Below are 17958 nucleotides of genomic sequence, written 5' to 3' on the forward strand. Positions count from 1 at the left end.
TCACCTTTTCTTTTTAGCTTTTTGCTTTTAATTTGGAGTCTAAACCACCTTTAAATTTCATTACATCTCATCTGTGAATAGAATCACTTGAGCTACAACTTGAGCTTTTTGCATATTGTACGCGTTCAGATGTTGCCTTAAAGGACTTGTCCACCCAATGGAAAAAACAACATTGGTAGCGCTAGAAGAAACTTGCTATACAGATCATTTGGATTTTAAGTTCCAATGTTTTATGATTTCCACCTCCAAAACTTCCATCTTAACCCAACTTTTAAAGAGGCCGCCTGAATTTGTGCAGTTCTGCTCCTTGAATAATAATAAAAAAATAATAATTTTACTTAAAAAACTCTGGTTTGGCTTGTATTTGTTTGGACAATTCCCATACTAATGACAATATGGCACCCAAGTTACCTGAGTACCAATACCAAAGCGAAACTCTTTTTTTTGATGATTTATTTTAAAAGAAAATGACTCTTTCTTAACACAGCTCAAACTCAAATTAGTCTAAGATTGGCAAACTTATGATTTTAAATCAGAAATGACTGATTCAAGAGAAAAAGAAGTAAACAGTTATCTGACTTCCGATGGTTGAGATCTTTAATACTCAGCGTTACGCATGATATATTTCATTTGGTGCCAAAAAGTCTCTTTGTAAGCAATGACCTGCTTACTCAGGTTAATCAACACAAATCAGTTTATTGGGATTGTTCCTGAGTAGAAAGCAGTTCCAGTAAAAACAGTTCACAGCCAAATCTGTGGATAATCCACAGGAACTGGGACGTTGTTTCTGGAGCAAAGTGTTGCTGTTGAGTTTTTCCCACAATACGTTTTAATGCCTTTGAAATCAGCACCAGCAAATAAAAGGAAAATGTGGGTGAACTTACTTTTTTTTAACTCTATCTTAAAATAATCTCTCCCTAGCTCTTCTCTCATCGCCATGTTTCCTTTTGTAAAAGACCCTCCTGGCAGATGTTGGGAGGCTTTCCTTTAATGAGACGAGACTTCCGGAGTCTGAGTGTTGACAATGTTTGTCCAAAGCCCAGTGTGAGGCTGAGTGGCTCAGTGGGCCGCGCTCCCACAGGGGGGACGCCCGTGACCCCGCTCTTGTCTGCCACTATCACCGATAAACTCTAATTGTCTGCTACAACTGTTCACTGGCACAATGTCGGATGTTTTCCTCTATTCTCAGAGGCTTCAGACGCCAAACAGACGTTTTATCATGCAGATAAAGGGCAGAAGGGGGAAACTGAAAAGATAGGTCTGAAAGGGATGACCAAATGGCTAGCAGAAGTGTGGGAGGGGTGAATCCATTGAGTTTTGCATCTCCAGAATGGCTTTTTAATGCCTCGCTACAGAACCCAGACACTGGCTAATAGGGACACATTTTCCAGAGGAGAAAAAGCGCGAGGCGCCCATGAAAGGGAAAGTGCTCTGATTAATATTGCATTAAATTAAACCTGATTTTTCTAGACTGTTCTTGGCCTCCTTTTTTTCCTCGCTCGCCCTCTTTTTTAGTCCAACCCCTTTTCCCTCTGCCTTTTAATACTCTCCCTGACGCTCTTTGTGATTGCAAGTCATTTCCAATTCGTTTTGGTATTGATCTTCCAGTAGAAATCAGTTTTGTAATTAGCTGCAAATTAGGCCCTCTTCTGGAGGTGAGGCCTGTCCCACTGATTTATCACCTGCGTAATTCGCCCCGATTGGAGAGAAATTAAAATGAACTCAATTAGGCGACTGCTTTTGCTTTATGGGTCCGACTTGTAGTTTGGTGGGAGAAATTAATAGTCTCTTGTTGTTTAATAGTATAATGAAAGTAAATAAAGGTTATCCATTGTAATAAGCCCAGAGCTTTTAATAAGCGCTGCTTTCTGGCTGTCGGTGTTTCTTTTTTTTGCGTGGGGGGGTGGCTGTTCCCCAAATGCCTCTTAATTTTTGAAATGAGGATGGATGGCGAGAAGGAAGGAGCAGGAATACATGTTTTCAAACGTCCATTTCATGAATACATAGAGGCAGCATTAAAGCCTCCGTCAGTCATTAAACATCAGCATATGACACCGGATTGGAAAATAAACAACAAAGGCGAGAAGCAGCGGTGGAATAACACAGCAAAAATGAAGAAAAATGCAGGTATTGATTAATTTCATGTTGCCTTACTGTTATTCTCAATTATAGGGGATACAAGGAATGTGTTTTTCATCACAAAATCAATAATGTGTGGGAGTTTTCCTGGTGATCCCTGCAGCATTATACATGCCGGGTTGTAATCCAGTGCTTGGCCATCTCAGACGTTTATTTAATTAGCTTCGGTTTCTGGATGGTTTGGGAATATTTGTGACAACAGTGTGTTTTTTTATGGTTCTTTCACCATCGCATGCACAATTTGTGTGTATTTTTACTGAATGTTGTTGAGTTGCAGCGCTACTAACCTGTTCAGGCTTGATGTGCTCCGATGTAGGGAAGACGTCAGGGTACGAGGGGCGTTCAAAGACCCGGTCCAGCGCTTCCAGCTGCTGCTGGGTGAAGGCATCGGCCCTAAGGTGTTTCCGTAAACTCTCCACACTACCCTGAGAATCACTGTTTGGGCCAGAACCATCTGAACCATCTACAGGAAGAGAGAGCAACAATCGAGATACTGACCGCGGGAAGCTGGCCTTTACTTCAAGCTATGCACTTTATATTCTCCTCATGTGATTGTTTTTTTTTTCTGTGCCACCTCTGTGGGAGATCTGAGGAGGACAGAAAGGGATGGAGTGCAGGTTTTACCTACTTTAATGGCTGTAGTGAGCCACTGGCTACATCACACAGGCTTTTCCCTGCACCCCCACATCACAGTAGCAACATCATGATCTTAAAGCCCTCTGGTAATTGATGGATTACCATCACTTGCAAATATATACATGTTGTGGCAAGCATGTGTACTAATGAAAGCAGCAGATAGCCCATTAAAGCGCCTTCTCCCATTCCAGCCAGAGGATTTTTCTCCCTCCCTAAACCCCTCACTGAAATCAAAGGCTTTTTTTTTTTTAGCACAATTTCCCTTTCACAATTCAATACTGTTTCATTCTGTGCGAGCGTGTGGTTCCATTTGGAAGCAGCGGGCGGAGGACAAGAGGCTGAATAAAATCGTACAGTCTAGTTCAATCATCCCGCTCTCCAAACACAGGAATTTTCTCCTGACTCCTGACCTGATTACCCGACTGTTGGGAGAAGGATGCCTTCGCTTTCTCCCGTTGTCACTTGTGTGCGCCGCTTTACAGGCCATCCTACCATACCTCCTTCTCTCCCTTTCTCCTCCACCCCCCTCCTCGTGCTCCTCCACCTCTCCTCCTGGCTGCAGTGGCTGTGTCTTTAGGTCTCCTCCCCGGATCCCAGAAAGCTTCAGCCCCCTTACAAATCTGTCATTCTAAATTTGCGGCAGATTATGTTCTCCCCTCAGTGGGAGAGCGGTGATATATGATATGCAAGGCCCCTATTGATTGCCTGATCTGGTGGCAAGAGGGAGCTGAAATGAACTTGAAATGAACATCATGCCTCAACTCATTGTGCGTATAATACTCTACTTAATCCCACATTTTTCTCTGCCATGGAATTCAATTGATCAATCATGTCTGTGTGATAGTACCATTTGGGAGGGTTATTGCCATTCTATTCTGCTGCTTGACCTTTTTTCACAGGCTGAGGCCAGAGGATGAACCCGGCTCTCCCATGAAGGAGCTATAAAAGTGTGTGTGTGTGTGTGTGTGTGTCTGAGCACGTGTGTGAATGTGTGTAACCTGGATATGTGCTGATAGCTGCAAAAACGTCAGCCAATAAATAAGTTATGAGTTGCTAACAGTATCTTATATTATTTATTCTGTTTTCACTGCAGAAATAGATGCGCGACTTACAGTATTTACAAGAGATGCAACGTTCTGATATGTCAGACATGTATTGTGAAGCCGAATCAGTTATTAGATGAACAGCGTTCCCTGTCCTCATGTTACCCTGCATTACATGATTCCAATGACTTTGATTTAGTGAGGTCAACAGATTGTCCAAAAGAAAGCACTAGTCGCAGATCCGATAATATGTATGTGTATTCAGAGATTAAAAGTTGGATCAGTGCTTCACTTCCATTAACCCTTCGAAGTAACACCTGTCATGTTTTCTAGCTTGTGAAACTCTTGATTTTACCAGTTTTTTCTTGCGTCTCCAGTGAAAAACCACATCAATTTAACACATAAATTTAAGGATTACAGTCTCCAATTTACCAAACTTAATTAAGAAACCTTTGTCATCTAGCTTAAAAGATTGCTGTTTGCTTTCTGTAAGGTGTCATGTTGGAAAAACATGTGTGATGTATCACATCCAATAAACCCAAGATGTGTTTTAATGCTGCACTGTAACATCACATTTTAAATATCCCAATTTTTTGATGCATTACTTTATACACATTTTCCAAAAAAGTTCCCAAAGATATTTAGTAGCGTTTTAAACGTTTCTTTTTTGAAAGTTTTCAACAGGCCTTAAAGTGATAATCTCGAAGATTTTCATTTACAGACTCATTTTCAGACTTTCGCGGAAAAAATCACAAGCGGCGCCCAATTACTGACGCGTTTTCCATCAGCCAGCAGTGGTTGGTCTGCCAGAGAGGGTAGGCGGAGCTAAGCAGCTGCTTTTCTGGAAGTGTTGCGAGTAAACAGTAATCTACTATGGCTGAACAAACAAAGAAAAGATGGATGACTACAGATACAACTTCAACAATAAGTGAAAATGCAAAGAAAAAGAAACAAACTCGACGCTCAGATGAAGCAAACAGTCTGAAAAGGAAAGCGATCGTCAGCGGGGAAAATCAAAAGTTACAACCGAAGCCAACCGTGGACGTCACACATGCAACACTGTCTGAATATCTGGGAAGTGTGCTCCCGTAATTACAGTTTATCGCCATAGGTGCCGCCAAAGAGAACGAAACTGAGATCTTCGAGGTTGCAACTTTAAGCATGACCACAAAACGTGTTGTTAAAAATGGACACTCTTGGGTGCAGCAGAATTTAAAGAATCATTTGACAAAGTTGGTAAATAAACATGTTTGCTTTCTTAATAAGAGTCGGATGAGAAGATCAGTTCAGTGGTGGTTAGTGTAGCTTAGCATACAGGGCTAAACATCTAGACTGGCTCTAACCAAAGGTGAAAAAACCATTCCTCTAAGAGGTGAACACAAAAAAAACCAACAGCTCTGACTTCTTCCTGATGAGTCGCTGATCTGAACATTTCAGTAAATCCAGGTGAATACTGAGCGTGTTTCCTGCACAGCCTCAGTGAAGGCCCTCACCTACCATTGCTGCTGCTTGTCACTTTATCAAACTCAATTGTTCTCTTTGCTACCAGCGCAAATAGAGTCATTAATTACTTTCCATCAGCCGACCTGAGCCACAACACCTGATCAATACCCCCCCACCATATTTGTCATTCACCACTGAGGAATACACTTCCCACACACAAGACAAACCATCCTGGGTCAACCTACACACTCTTCCTCCCACTCAGGCTGAGGACAGTCCCAGCTGCCCTCCCAGATACTGACTCCCACCTGTCAAATCGGCTACGATGAGGATGATTTTGGTGACATTTAGGACGTTTATGTGGCTCCTTTAAGAGTCGATCGAGTTTATGCAACCTCAACCATTATTGAGAGTAAACTGTGCCTTTATTTATCTCAGCAAATGCCCCCAAAACATTTGTTGATCGCAAAGAAGGCAGTGTGTGATGATCACAGGATTTTAACAAGGGAAGCAACTGTTCGCTCACTGTTCTTATGGACAGTTAACGTTCAAGTCTTTCAACCACAATAGTTCCCAAATTTAGACGATGCGGTTGTTATGGAAACCCTGACAACAAGGTCCCCTTACTTAACCAAAGCAGTCATTTTAGCCCAAATACTGATCTTACCTTATGTCGATTTAGTCCTTGAACTTAACCAAAACTTAACCAAAACTATGTTTGACCAGGAAACAACTGTATTATTTTATGATCTCAATGAAATTAAGGACTAAAATTACATACGGTCATAATACTGCCATCTTCACCTTTGCTTAAACTCGGAAGAAAAACATACCTCAGGATCTGTATCTGACGGGTTATTGGTTGTTCCATGTTTGAGGCTTTTTCTTCGCTAAATTCTTCCTTAATTTGTCTCTTAAATGCTTTTGTCCAACTGAATTACTTATTGAGTGACAAATAATTAATCCTGAATAGAAATATTTGCCAATAAAAAAGTTTCCACTTGTCACTTTTCATCACTACAAGAAGTCGCCTCCATTATTTGGACATTTCCAAATGCTCCCATTATGCTAATGTTTGACCACAGTGGCTTTGTTGGTGCGTTACGCGCTTTGTCCCGCTCTGTGGTCGTTTATTGATCATCGGCGGAGTTGAGTGTATTCATCTTGACATCGCTCTGTATTAACTCTCCGGTAACGAGGGAGCAGCCTCCATCAGATCAGATAACCAGCTCTCTAAAGCGGACTCCTCTCTGCGGGTTTGGCACCCAGAGGTCGCGACCCCTAGCAGGAGGCTTTAGCCAACGTAACTCTGGGGAGTGGGAGTGAGTCTGAGTGACTGCCCGCCAAACAAAAACAGAACAATTATCATGAATGAGGTGCAGATTGAGAGTTAATGGATTGTTTTTCTAATGTGGGCGAAATGAATGATTTCAGAATAAAAGTAGAAACTTTTCCGCTTCCACTACACAAAGTTTTTGCCAGTGGCACGAGGAGGTGAGCTGGCACCTTGAGGTCATGAAAGCCCCCCGTCCGATGAATGAGCTTTAGCCCCCCCTCACTCAGTTGGCTCCACGTTTAAATAACATGTCAACATACATACGCACTCATTCCCTCAACACATTGTTACGTATTTCACAATAACACACCTCCGTAATTTCCCGCCTGATTCAATTCTCGGTTAATGAAATGAAATGAAAACAAATTGGATGAACTCAGCCTCATTTTGGTTTCTCTAATTGAGTGTTTGGATTATGTAAACATAAATGAAATACTGCGTTCGTTTGATCTGCGCCACCAAAGATCCTTGAGTGTTTGCACTGATTTAGACAAGAAATTGGTCAACAAAAATATTGATAAATCGAGAGCTAATTCCCAAATTGGTGAATTTTGCTTCCTGTCTCACTAAAATAGGATTTAAAATACAGGTTTTTTAAACAAACTAAGGAATTTTTGTTGTATTTTCTGCCAATTTTGGAAGCAAAACCATAAAATATGTGTGAGCTGCAGCCCTGTGTCTAATCACTCTTTAGATTCAGAGGGGAGCGTTTTGGAAGCGTTGCTTACTGCGATGTTCCTGAGCTTTTAAAGGCTTTATTAACCTAATTTGCAGGTTGCACTTGAAGTGCTGACACTCTGCTGCGCTCTGAGTTCCTGTGTTGATTCTTCCTCTCCCCCAAAACAGATGCTGATACACAGAGCAGGGTGTGACGGCGGCCCGCTCCATCACTCATCTCCATCCACACACATCAAGCTCAGTCCTCACGACGCTCAGAGAGGAGAAATAATTAATTCAACAGCCACTGAAGCACAGAATCACATCCATTCTGACTGCCACTGGCTATTGTTGTTGGCTTTTTTTTTTTTTTTTTAAATATATGATGATCATCTTATCATGAAATTTCTCTCTTGCTGTTTCTCTCATAAATCAAGAAGAAAGCCCCGACACAAAGCGAGGAAAACGATCAGAATGGCTGAAATTAAGACTCGTCTACAGGTCTGATTGTGCAATTTTGTGGGCCGCTCTGAAAGGAACCGGACACACTTCATGGACATGTTCTTAAGATGTCTGCTCGGGTCAATTCAGCTCACTCAAATGCTCACTAATAACAAGACAAAAAACATCCACAAGAGCAGATTTGTACTTAAACATCAACGCTTCTTGTTTCACTCCGAGACGAGCAGCTTCTCCTTTGTTTTTTTCCGGAGCCTACAGCGTCAGAAGCAGCGGGGGGATGGAGGAGTCGAGGATGTTAATCTGTGAGGTAATAGCTTTTCTCTGCAGAATTGCAAATTGTAATATATGTCACTTTGCGGACAGCCGTGGTCACCATCTCCAGAGGTCTCTCCCTTCCTCTCTCTCTCCACCTCCCCCTGCTCTGTGTGTCCGCAACAATGGCTGCCAAGTGTAACATGCTACTTTTAATTTGCAATAACACGTGACAATAGCAGATTAATGGCTCTTATGACACCTGTGTCCCTGAAGCTCTTCTCGCCGAGACCCAGTGTACATAACGTGTGTCACACTACATTATCTCTACATCCCTGCTGTAATGGGGGGACCTTTTTTTTAAGGGCACTGCTGACTTGGAAACTTAGGAGCTGTCTGGCTGCTTGGCAAAGAGCCACAGCCACTGCCTAAAACAAATACTCCTCGCTGCACAGCCAATCCATTTCACCGGGGCTCCCTCCCCCTTCCCCTCCTTCCCTTTCCCTCATTTTTTTGTTCATGTTTTCTACCCTTGATAATGACTGCTTGTGCCATAATCATCATGAGGCTTACCAAGTTAAATAGGGCTCAGGCAAGCTACTGCGCTGTGAGGAAATTTAATCCAAGCATTAACTGGATATAGACTGCTGCCTACTGAGGGAAGCAAAAATACGTCTGAAAAGCAAACAAGGCAACACAAGAAAACAGACTTCAGCTACGAAACAAATGCTTTAAAACCCAACATGACCATGAAACACGCCGACAGAAGCACAAACATGCTTCTGACTTCTTTTTGTTTGAGCTTAGAGCCAAAAATCTTCAAATAATGATGTTTTATAATGTAGCTTTCTCAAATAAGATCTGCTTTTTGCCTTGTTTGGATTGAAAATAGATGAGTTAGTACACTTATGGCTAAGGCATTTGATAATTTCCAGTATTATAGCTTAAAAAACGGCTAAAAGTCTTGTTTTTGAGAGGAAAATTTGACATGAAATGCATGAATGGAAGCCAAGAGGGAGGCTCTTTAATACAAATGGTGCTACATACGTCAAGAATGGTCAAATATGGCATCTGTGATGATGTTACTTTGATATATAGGTCCATGTAATCTCAGGTAATTACACACCGGAGTTGAATTTCAAAATAAAACCACTCACTTTTTCCAAATTTCGCCCCAATATGGTTGAAAAAGCTAAGAAATACTCGTCCTATCTCACAGCTTTGGCCCTGTTTTAGCGGACACTTCATCTTTCCAGTTGCGAAACCTTAAATTCTGCTGTTTTTGTTTCCTTATTTTGGGATGAGGTGCACTTTAAGAGAAGACAACAACAGGACAATAGTGTCTACAGGGTAACATAGTATGTAATATACTATTCTTACAAACTGTGGCTCGAGGCGAGACATTGCTTTTGCAGCAGTTGTGTGTGCAGGCGGCCAAGGCCCGGGGTTTATGTTTTGGAAAGATAAAGTATCCCTGACCCTGTGCTTCCAGGTAGGCACCAGCTGGCCGCTGAGAGAGTATATAAGAACCACAGCTCCCTCCGTCACCCTCAGTGCAAGTCCTACCCTGACGCGCGCGCACATACACACGCAGGCACATTTCTTCTCTTTCATCGTAATGCTGGCCGAGCACCTAAATCACAGAAATGGCAGCACATCAGGGGAATCATTTGAGACTGAATAGCCGTAGAAACATGGCGCTGTCACCTGGAAGACCTCCACAAAACAGGCCAGCTCTCCCTCTCACACACACACACATACCTTATTCCTCCACATGCCCTTTAATACCTCTTTGCCCTTCAGTAGCAATCTGCATAGAAATGTGTGCATTCTATCATTCAGTGACTAGACATTACACCCCGGCTAATATGAGAGGTCCTCGAACGAGCGAAAATGAACCCCTGAAAACACCAGACGTTTGCATTATGCCTCCGCGATTGCATCTCTTACAGGGAAAGACTTGATTATGTCATTTGCCATGTCCACGTCATGCTGGTTTTTATATCTCTGCCAGGAAATCTACCTCTGACAGGTCATTAGTCATCCCTCCCTCCCTGCACGCACATAAAAACATCAATTCCACTCAATATCCCCGCAAACCCCCGCGCTTCTCCACAAAAAAAACCCGCCAGAACAAAGAAGACGCTATGTAAACCACCGCCGTGCTCTGATTAGCTCTCATTCCAGAGCACTGCAGAAATAAGGCACTCATTCCCCCACCCTGTTTGAGATAACTGCCCCCTTTTCAGCAGCCACATCCTCCCTCCGTACACATACATGCTTTTGGAGTGCATCTGTTTAGCTATTCTCATCAGCTACTTATGTGGTGACATTAAGGAAGCCTATTGCTTACAGAACCAATAATCTATATCGCCTCAGGCCCCCTTATATCCACTACTTCAGCAGCAGGAGTGCAGCCACTTTTGTTGAAGAAAAAAAAAAAACAGCCCTCCACAGAGCTATAGCGGCTTTCTTGACTGACCCGGGTGGTTGGCTACATCATCTTGACATGTAATTATCTAAAGCCCTTTAATCACTTCCATAAAGATTAATTGCAGGAGACAACAGCGGAGGTCGTGTCTTCAAATCAAAAGCCTCCTTGGCAGATTGACACAGCGGTGTAACAGAGTTCAGACTTAGGTGTTTTATAAGGGTCATCTACTGGAACCGAGGCAGCTTTTAATGCTGTAATTGCAAGTTCAGCAAAGTGGGTTTTATAGCGTAAAGCTGCTAAGAATTCTATTTGGTTTTTTAGCTTTTAGAGGATTTTAGACATTTGCTTTGTGCTAATCCTGAGCTGAGCTTATGTGTCTTTTTTATTTTTTACCACTCAAAGACAGAGAAATTCTCTTACCTTCATCTCTTTTCCTCTTTTCTCCGTTGGATCGAGGAATTCCCAGAATCCCATTGATGGAGTAGGATCCTGCCGGGTCGTTGGAGGCGCTGGTTACAGGCGGAGAGACTGTGTTGGGTACTGGGAAAAAGACAGAACGATTAATACATGAACGATAAAATACATAGATGAAAAGTCACGATGATAACGATACGATATTTGCTGATATCACAAAATCAGCCACGATACAGCTGGTGTGAGTCAATTCAGTGGCCTGCTATCGATATAGGACGATATCATAGACCCTACTAATGCAATCAGTTACAATTATTTAACTCACAAAAACAACTACATATGATTTGACTTATTTATTTCTGAACTCTATCGGACATTTAAACGAAAAACAATGTATTTATTTAATACAAAGAAAAACATATATCGGTCGGCCGATATATCGGTCCGCGTATCTTAAAAGATGATTTGACAGTTTTATTTCTGAACTCTTCCAGACATTTAAAGAAAAAACGTCTGTTATGTTTTTTACATTACAAAACATATATCGGTCAGCTGATATATCGGTCGACTTATGGTCATTATAGATCGATGTTTTCACGTCATATCGAAGGTACAAAATCCCTATATTATTGTATTCATAGACTGTCAATGTAGCAACACCTCCCGATGGATCCTTACACCAAGAATAAAAACATGCATGTACATTGCTTGCTGTGATTCCATGCTATTGTGAGCTGCGTTGTTACCTATAGTGTGTCCTGGTGCTGACAGGGACGACCCATCCGGGGACGGATGGAAAGGCTGCTGGACTTTTGTTCGGATGATCCTGAGGAACAATGGAGAGGAGAAAAAAAACACTTGTCAATGCTGCTTCTTCTACTTCCTGGATCTCCAAACTTCCTCGTTGCTGTTAGCTCGCAGCATCCACTATGGAGATACTGCGTGATTAAGATATCAAACTGCATCTCATACGCGAGCAGGGATCTGGTCAGTGGTTCTACGTTGAAGGTGAGGTCTGGAGAAAAGTCTTCATTGCACTTTTGGTCTGAGTGATCTTGCAAACAAAGCATGAAATCACATCAATTCACCTCAATGATCAGCTTCACTGACTCTACCTGGCCCACACTAATCAGCTCCCTCTCTCCCTCACAGTAGAGAAAGGGGGGGGGGTTCTCTGGGAGCAGCCCTATAGTAGCCCTTTGCTTCCCTGGATCAAACATCTCTGTAGGACCGAGCGGCCCCCTGCGTGTGCCAATGCGGATGAGGTTGTATTGATCGGGGCTTGGGGAGAAAAAGTTGGGGATTAGTCACACGGGCAAACAGATGCAAATAGAAAGCTATAAATTATATGTGACAGGAAAGCAATAGTTCCTTATTGCCTTGCACAAGCTTACGCCAGCATTAGATTCCTTTAATCTGAATGGCACTTTGGGAGAAAGGGAGCTGTCACAATAATTTGTAAACTTTAAAACTATTCATCATGTGTGCCGCGAGGGCTATTTATAAGGAGGTCAGATGGGGTCTTTTGAGCCTTTTTAGGCGTCTTTTCTTCGCACAGTTGTGTAAGATTTCTTTATTTTTAGATGGTTTTATTTCCGTATAAAGAAAAATGAACCCGCTCAGAAAACAGTGCAAAGATTTAGAACCAAATTTCTTCCGTTTTTATCCTTAAACCAAAATTTTATTCCTCCGTTTTTGGACGTTTTATTTCTGCAGATTTAAAAAAACGAACGCGCTCAAATTTGGACCACAATTCTTATGTTTTCCTCATAAATCCAGATTGTATTCCTTCTTATTCTGCATCTTATATCTTATATCTCTGTCCCAGCTCAGATAAAACTGCACCAAAATTATTATATGTTCTCCCCATTCTACATAAATGCATTATATGATTTGGATATTGACATTGCTGTAGGTGCCAGAAGGCTTCAGAGGAGTAAATCCAACACTGTCACAAATAAAAAAAAAACTCCCCTTGGAGGCAAACCTCACAACAAACGTCTCCACAGAGCGCATATTGATGTTTTAATTTTTTTCACTTCTCCCCATAACAGTTATTCGACCCCTTGACTCGTGCGCGCTACATAAATTCAAAGACTTTATTTGGTATCCATGTTCTTGATATTGAATAAGCAATTTGGGAGAATGAATTAATGACCTGGCTGTTGCTGAAAATCCCCCTGAAGAAATATTAAAATTGCTTTCCTTCTGAATCAATAATATCCAGCGCCATTGAGAAACCTTTTTCTTTTTTTGTTGTTTGTTTTATGTCTCCCAGCAGGGTCGCGTTACTTGTTGGTTGTGGTGGCCCTGGCTCGTAGTACAACAGTATCTCTGTAGCGTTTAATAATGCATGCAGGGGGAAAGGTGTTTAAATGGAGCGTCCTCTTTTGTCAACAGTCCTGAGGTCAGACTGTCTGCCACACAAACCCACCACTGGCCCCAGTCAGGGTCATCCAACTGGAAAAGACGGCTCCAGTCTTCCGCCTTTTTTCCCCCTGAATTGTCTTAAGCCATATTTGAGGACTAAATATTTTTAAGAGACTTTTTCGAGGATTTTTTTGAAGTGTTGAAGCGTGAGATGCTCTGGAGCAAAGTCTGCTACAGTGATTTAAACACTGAGGATGTTTGTATTGATTTTTTTTTGCAGACTGCTCCTTTAGAAATTCACACATCTATTGAAATATTAACCCCCGAGCTAAATCAAAACAAATGCGTCTCATTTGTGTGCATGCGCCATTGTGCGTGTGCAGCACAGAGCCACACATTCACACTTCTTCTGCTTAAAAAAAGGGGGAAAAAATCAGCATTAAGCCTTAATAGAAATTCTAAGTAGCTCTCATACTGTATTTGACTGATAGAATTACACTTCTTTGTATTCACAATTTAATTTCCCACATAAACAAAGACACATAAAGCTCCCTCCCCTCCCCCTGCTCCAAAATAGAAAAGCTTTAATTGGAATTGAAAAAACACTTTATAGGGCTCTTTTAATGATATTAATGTACGTTTTTGAATTTATCACATACATGTGTCTGAGCCTCCTTAAATGGGGCTTTTTAAGCAGCCACGAAGCATGAAATGAATTTTCTTCAGCCCTTTTTTTCCCCCCTCTCTCTTCTATTTAAAAGATGTCTTGTGTGGAGCTGTCCATGCTCTCCCATCAGCTCATTAAAATGTAATGCTGATGCTGGCTCTATGGAACAGTGCCTCTTAACCAAAGTTCATCACCAGGGATCTCTGCTGCTGCTGGGGGGGTGAGGGGGCGAGGAGTGGGGGCGTCCTGGGTCCTCCTGTAGCTGCCTTTCTGTACCTAAAGCACTGTTTACGAAATTCTTTAAGAGAACTGCAGATTTGTAGCATGTGTAGTTATACTCCACTTCTTAAATATGGATATTTTATATCATTATTTGTCCAATAAGTGTTTTTTTTATTTGAGAAAATTTAAGAAATTTCTTGACTTGTTAAATATGGGTACTTTATATGATAATTTGTAGCATAAGTGTTTGATATAAGAGATTTGACGCCACAATTAAGGCTAAATTGATGCTGCACTTGCATGCATCATCATAATGTAACATCAATATTAATTACAGCAAGATATCACGTTGAATTTTAATGCAGGGATTTAAATCAGGAGCCTTATTAATAAACAGGAAGTGCATTTTCATCACCTTAATTTTAACCTAAGCAAGATTATAGAAATGAAAGCCAATCTACTTCCTTTTAATTCAACATTTTTTTTATTTTTTTCAAAATAAAATCCTGCAGAAAGTGTTGCTGCCTCTCTCTGAGCAGCAGCAGCTTCAGCAGCACATTAGATGTGCTAAAGAAAATTGGCCTGCTTTATAGCGCCACGGGATCTGGTCACCGAATATTGATCGGTTTTCATCTCGACAGATTCACTCAGTCCTGGATGTACTGCTGATTGTTGAGGGAGTTTGGTCTGAAAGATTGAATTGCACCTTTGAGACCGCGTGCAGGCAGGCAGCCTCGGCGCGCGCGGGGCAGCAGGAAGTTGGTCAAACAATATTCAGCTCAGAGATGCACTCAGATAAATTATTTGTTAGTTGCGCTACTGGCCTTCTTCACTAACGTGCTTACGCCCTGAATCAGAACTAATTTCAAAATAAAAGAAATCCTAATATTCAAATGTAGTAGTTTATATTTGAACGTTTGTGTCCTACCTGTTAATAGATGAGACGCTGGGAACTGTGTCGTTGTCGCAGACGCCCTCTGCCAGCAGTCTGTCTCTGATCTCCCACGCGAACATGGTTGGGTTTTGTCTCTTGTAGTCTGCGATTTTTTCCACCACCTTTGGCGTGGCCACTTTAGGTTTAGACCCACCGATCACCCCTGGTTTGATGCTGCCAGTCTCGTAATACCTGCAGAAAAAAAAAACATCCAATCCTCTTTTATAAGTTGAAATATTTAAGATTAAATTTTGCCGTTACACACCCCTAATAGGCGTTTAATCTGATTTTAAACGCATTGATATACCCATGGGTTAAGCTCTGGTGAGGTAGTGTTTTTGGTAACTACTTTTTTTTTTACAAGAAAGTGTCTAAAAGTCAAACTTTTCTTCAACAGAAGATGCAACTTTTGTGTTTTATGAGTGTAATTAGCGTCTTCAGACTATAATGCTGTCTAAAATCAAACACATATTTCTTTAAAACTCATTTAAATGTAAGAAAAACGCAGGAGTGCATGCATGAATGGACAGACGGCGACGATAGTCCTGTCAGATCGCTCTTAAATATTTTGAATAAACACAAATATCCACCCAAAAAGCCACGTTAACTCTACTTATATACAAAAATAATGTTCATCCAACATTAAGCGACTTCAACGTATTAAAAAATAAGTATTATAGGTTCAGCTGTCTCCTCCACCCTATGGCTGCCACCCCCTCGCACCCAGCAGAGCCTACCTGGCTGCAGCTGCAGGGCTTGGCCGCAGACCTTTCACCCACCTGCCCAGGATCTTGCTGACGCAGCCGTGGCTCACGCGCAGCTGTCTCGAGATGTCGCAGGGCCGGACGCCCTGGTGGGCCAGCTCCACGATCCGCTGCCTGACCACGTCCGGGAGGGGTCTGCCGTTCACAAACACCCCGCCGAGCTGGTTCACACCTCCGTGCCCTACGTGGGATACAACAGCAGCACACACACAACCGTAACATTACATAAAGTCGTTAAGGAGAGGAGGAAGCAGGTGAGTCTTATTTTGAAATTATTATTGGTAAAGTGCTGATAAAAACGATGGAAATACTCTTTAATATAATAATGCTAAAGGCTGCTTCTATAGAGCATTTGGACTTACATTATTTATGTATGCATTAAACGCTGGACATTAAATAAACCTGCAAATTATTTTCAAAATAAAATACCTTTTTATTTTATTTCATAAGTTGCTACCATAAATTGAGGCGCCTACTTTCTCTGTGTTTTGAATGTTTCATTAATACAACACAGCCACATAATAATAATAATATGTCAATCATTATAAAGACTAATAAATAGAAAAAAGAGATGTAGAAGTTTTAAAGAGAAACTAAACGACAGATGATCGCACACAAATGCCCTATAATGCATGCTCTTATTTTTACACGTTTTTATTTTATTAATTATTTTTTTGTTAGTTTTAAATGCCCAGTGCAGCTGGGAATGTGTCTTATTTGTATCAACTTCTCATCCATGCTTGTTGGCCATAATTCACTTCCTTTTAATTTCAAAACAAAGCTAGCCTATAGTACTTCTTGATTGGGATAAATAATATTTCAAAATAAAATAAAACATGGCGAAATTTACAGTAAATTTGCAACATTTATAATTTATATTTTTTGTCAGTCACACTGTTAATGTGCAGCTAATACAATTACATGACATTACATCCAACCTGCACTGACCCATGCTGGCCTGTGTCACACAACTATTTTAGATATTTACAAATATGAATATTTCACTCTAAAGTTTCTCACAGTGAAAAACACATCCTCATATTTTCTCATAGCAGCTTCACGGCTCATGCTGGCTATTAAGTTTCCTCATTTTCCCTGCACGGTGTATTCTAAATAATTGAACGAGCTTTGATTACTCATATTACATATTATTTAGTAAATGAAGAGCTCGTCAATTATTCACGCGCAAATTACAAGCAAACCACACTGCGTGTGGACTTAGAGACTTTGCTGTTATTTGAATAATCTGAATAATACATGTGTAACTAATGTCCTGACTTATTGGGCCTAAACACACACAGACAGACAGCGCGCGGGAAGCTGGTGGGAGATACACGTGTAAATTACAGAGTACCTGCACGCGCATGTTCTTTGTTTACTATGACAAGTTTTAATTTGTGCACATCACTGCTCTGTTTACAGAAGCGTTGCAGCACTTTATTTTGTATTTTAAGATTTCTTTTTATTGTATTAAACGTTCAGGCAGAAGAAGAGGTGTGTAATATGAGATTTTTATTCCACTAGCAGCCTTGTGTTTTAATGTTTGCCTCCATGTTACTTTATTAAGCTGTTTTTATGCGTCATAAAGACGTATAAACATCCATTTTTCCGCAGCAGGCCCTTTTAATATGAATTAAGTGCATATATTCCTGTATTATTTTTCCCCGCAGACGTGCACAGGCTGCAGTGTCAGAGGAACTCGCGTTGTGCTACTTACGGTGCATCGCTGTGAAGGGGTCTGCTTTGCAGTGAATATCCATTGGATAGCAAAGGAAAGACAGATAATCAACTGAAGTCGCCGTTTCGCCTTCCTATCGAGGATGAAAATGTGAAGAAAAAAAAGGTGATTCTACTCGATGGAGGGACTTGTAGTCTGCCCCCTTCGACCCCCGCTTCAACGGCAACTTCTTCCCCAAAAGTTGCCCTTTCTGTTTTTCTTCAACAGTCCGGTCCGCGCGCGGAGGTCTGGCAGGTGCGCAGCATGACCGGAAGGATTGTTACAGGAACGCGACCCGGGTTGAGTTTATCGGTATGTTTTTGTCAAAGCCCGGAGAGTGAGCGGAGGTAAAATCTCACAGCATCTCGCGTCTCTTTTCAAAGAAATGAGGTCCAGCGTGCGGGGCCCGGTATCTCCTCAATCCTGGTGGCCTGGATTCACGCGTCAAAACGGCGCAGAAAAACCTGC

At 41.5% G+C, this 17958-nt stretch overlaps 1 protein-coding gene across 1 annotated transcript in view; it reads right to left on the reverse strand.

Annotated features, from left to right (window-relative positions):
- LOC138593215 (paired box protein Pax-2a-like) overlaps positions 1-17539 on the reverse strand; it is a 30299-nt gene extending 12760 nt beyond the window's left edge. Inside the window, exons 1-7 of the mRNA XM_069664120.1 lie at positions 17491-17539; positions 16897-16899; positions 15789-15954; positions 15004-15201; positions 11563-11642; positions 10823-10942; positions 2427-2602 (exon numbers count right to left, since the gene is read on the reverse strand). Of these exons, the coding sequence (XP_069520221.1) occupies positions 2427-2602; positions 10823-10942; positions 11563-11642; positions 15004-15201; positions 15789-15954; positions 16897-16899; positions 17491-17533 (786 nt within the window). The 5' untranslated portion in view covers positions 17534-17539. The remainder of the gene's footprint in view (positions 1-2426; positions 2603-10822; positions 10943-11562; positions 11643-15003; positions 15202-15788; positions 15955-16896; positions 16900-17490) is intronic.
- Positions 17540-17958: the final 419 nt, after the last annotated feature.

The sequence above is a fragment of the Semicossyphus pulcher genome, unplaced genomic scaffold, assembly GCF_022749685.1.
Source record: "Semicossyphus pulcher isolate SPU_LCO1_2020_fin unplaced genomic scaffold, fSemPul1.0.p SCAF_16, whole genome shotgun sequence".
In the NCBI taxonomy this organism is placed as follows: Eukaryota; Metazoa; Chordata; class Actinopteri; order Labriformes; family Labridae; genus Semicossyphus; species Semicossyphus pulcher.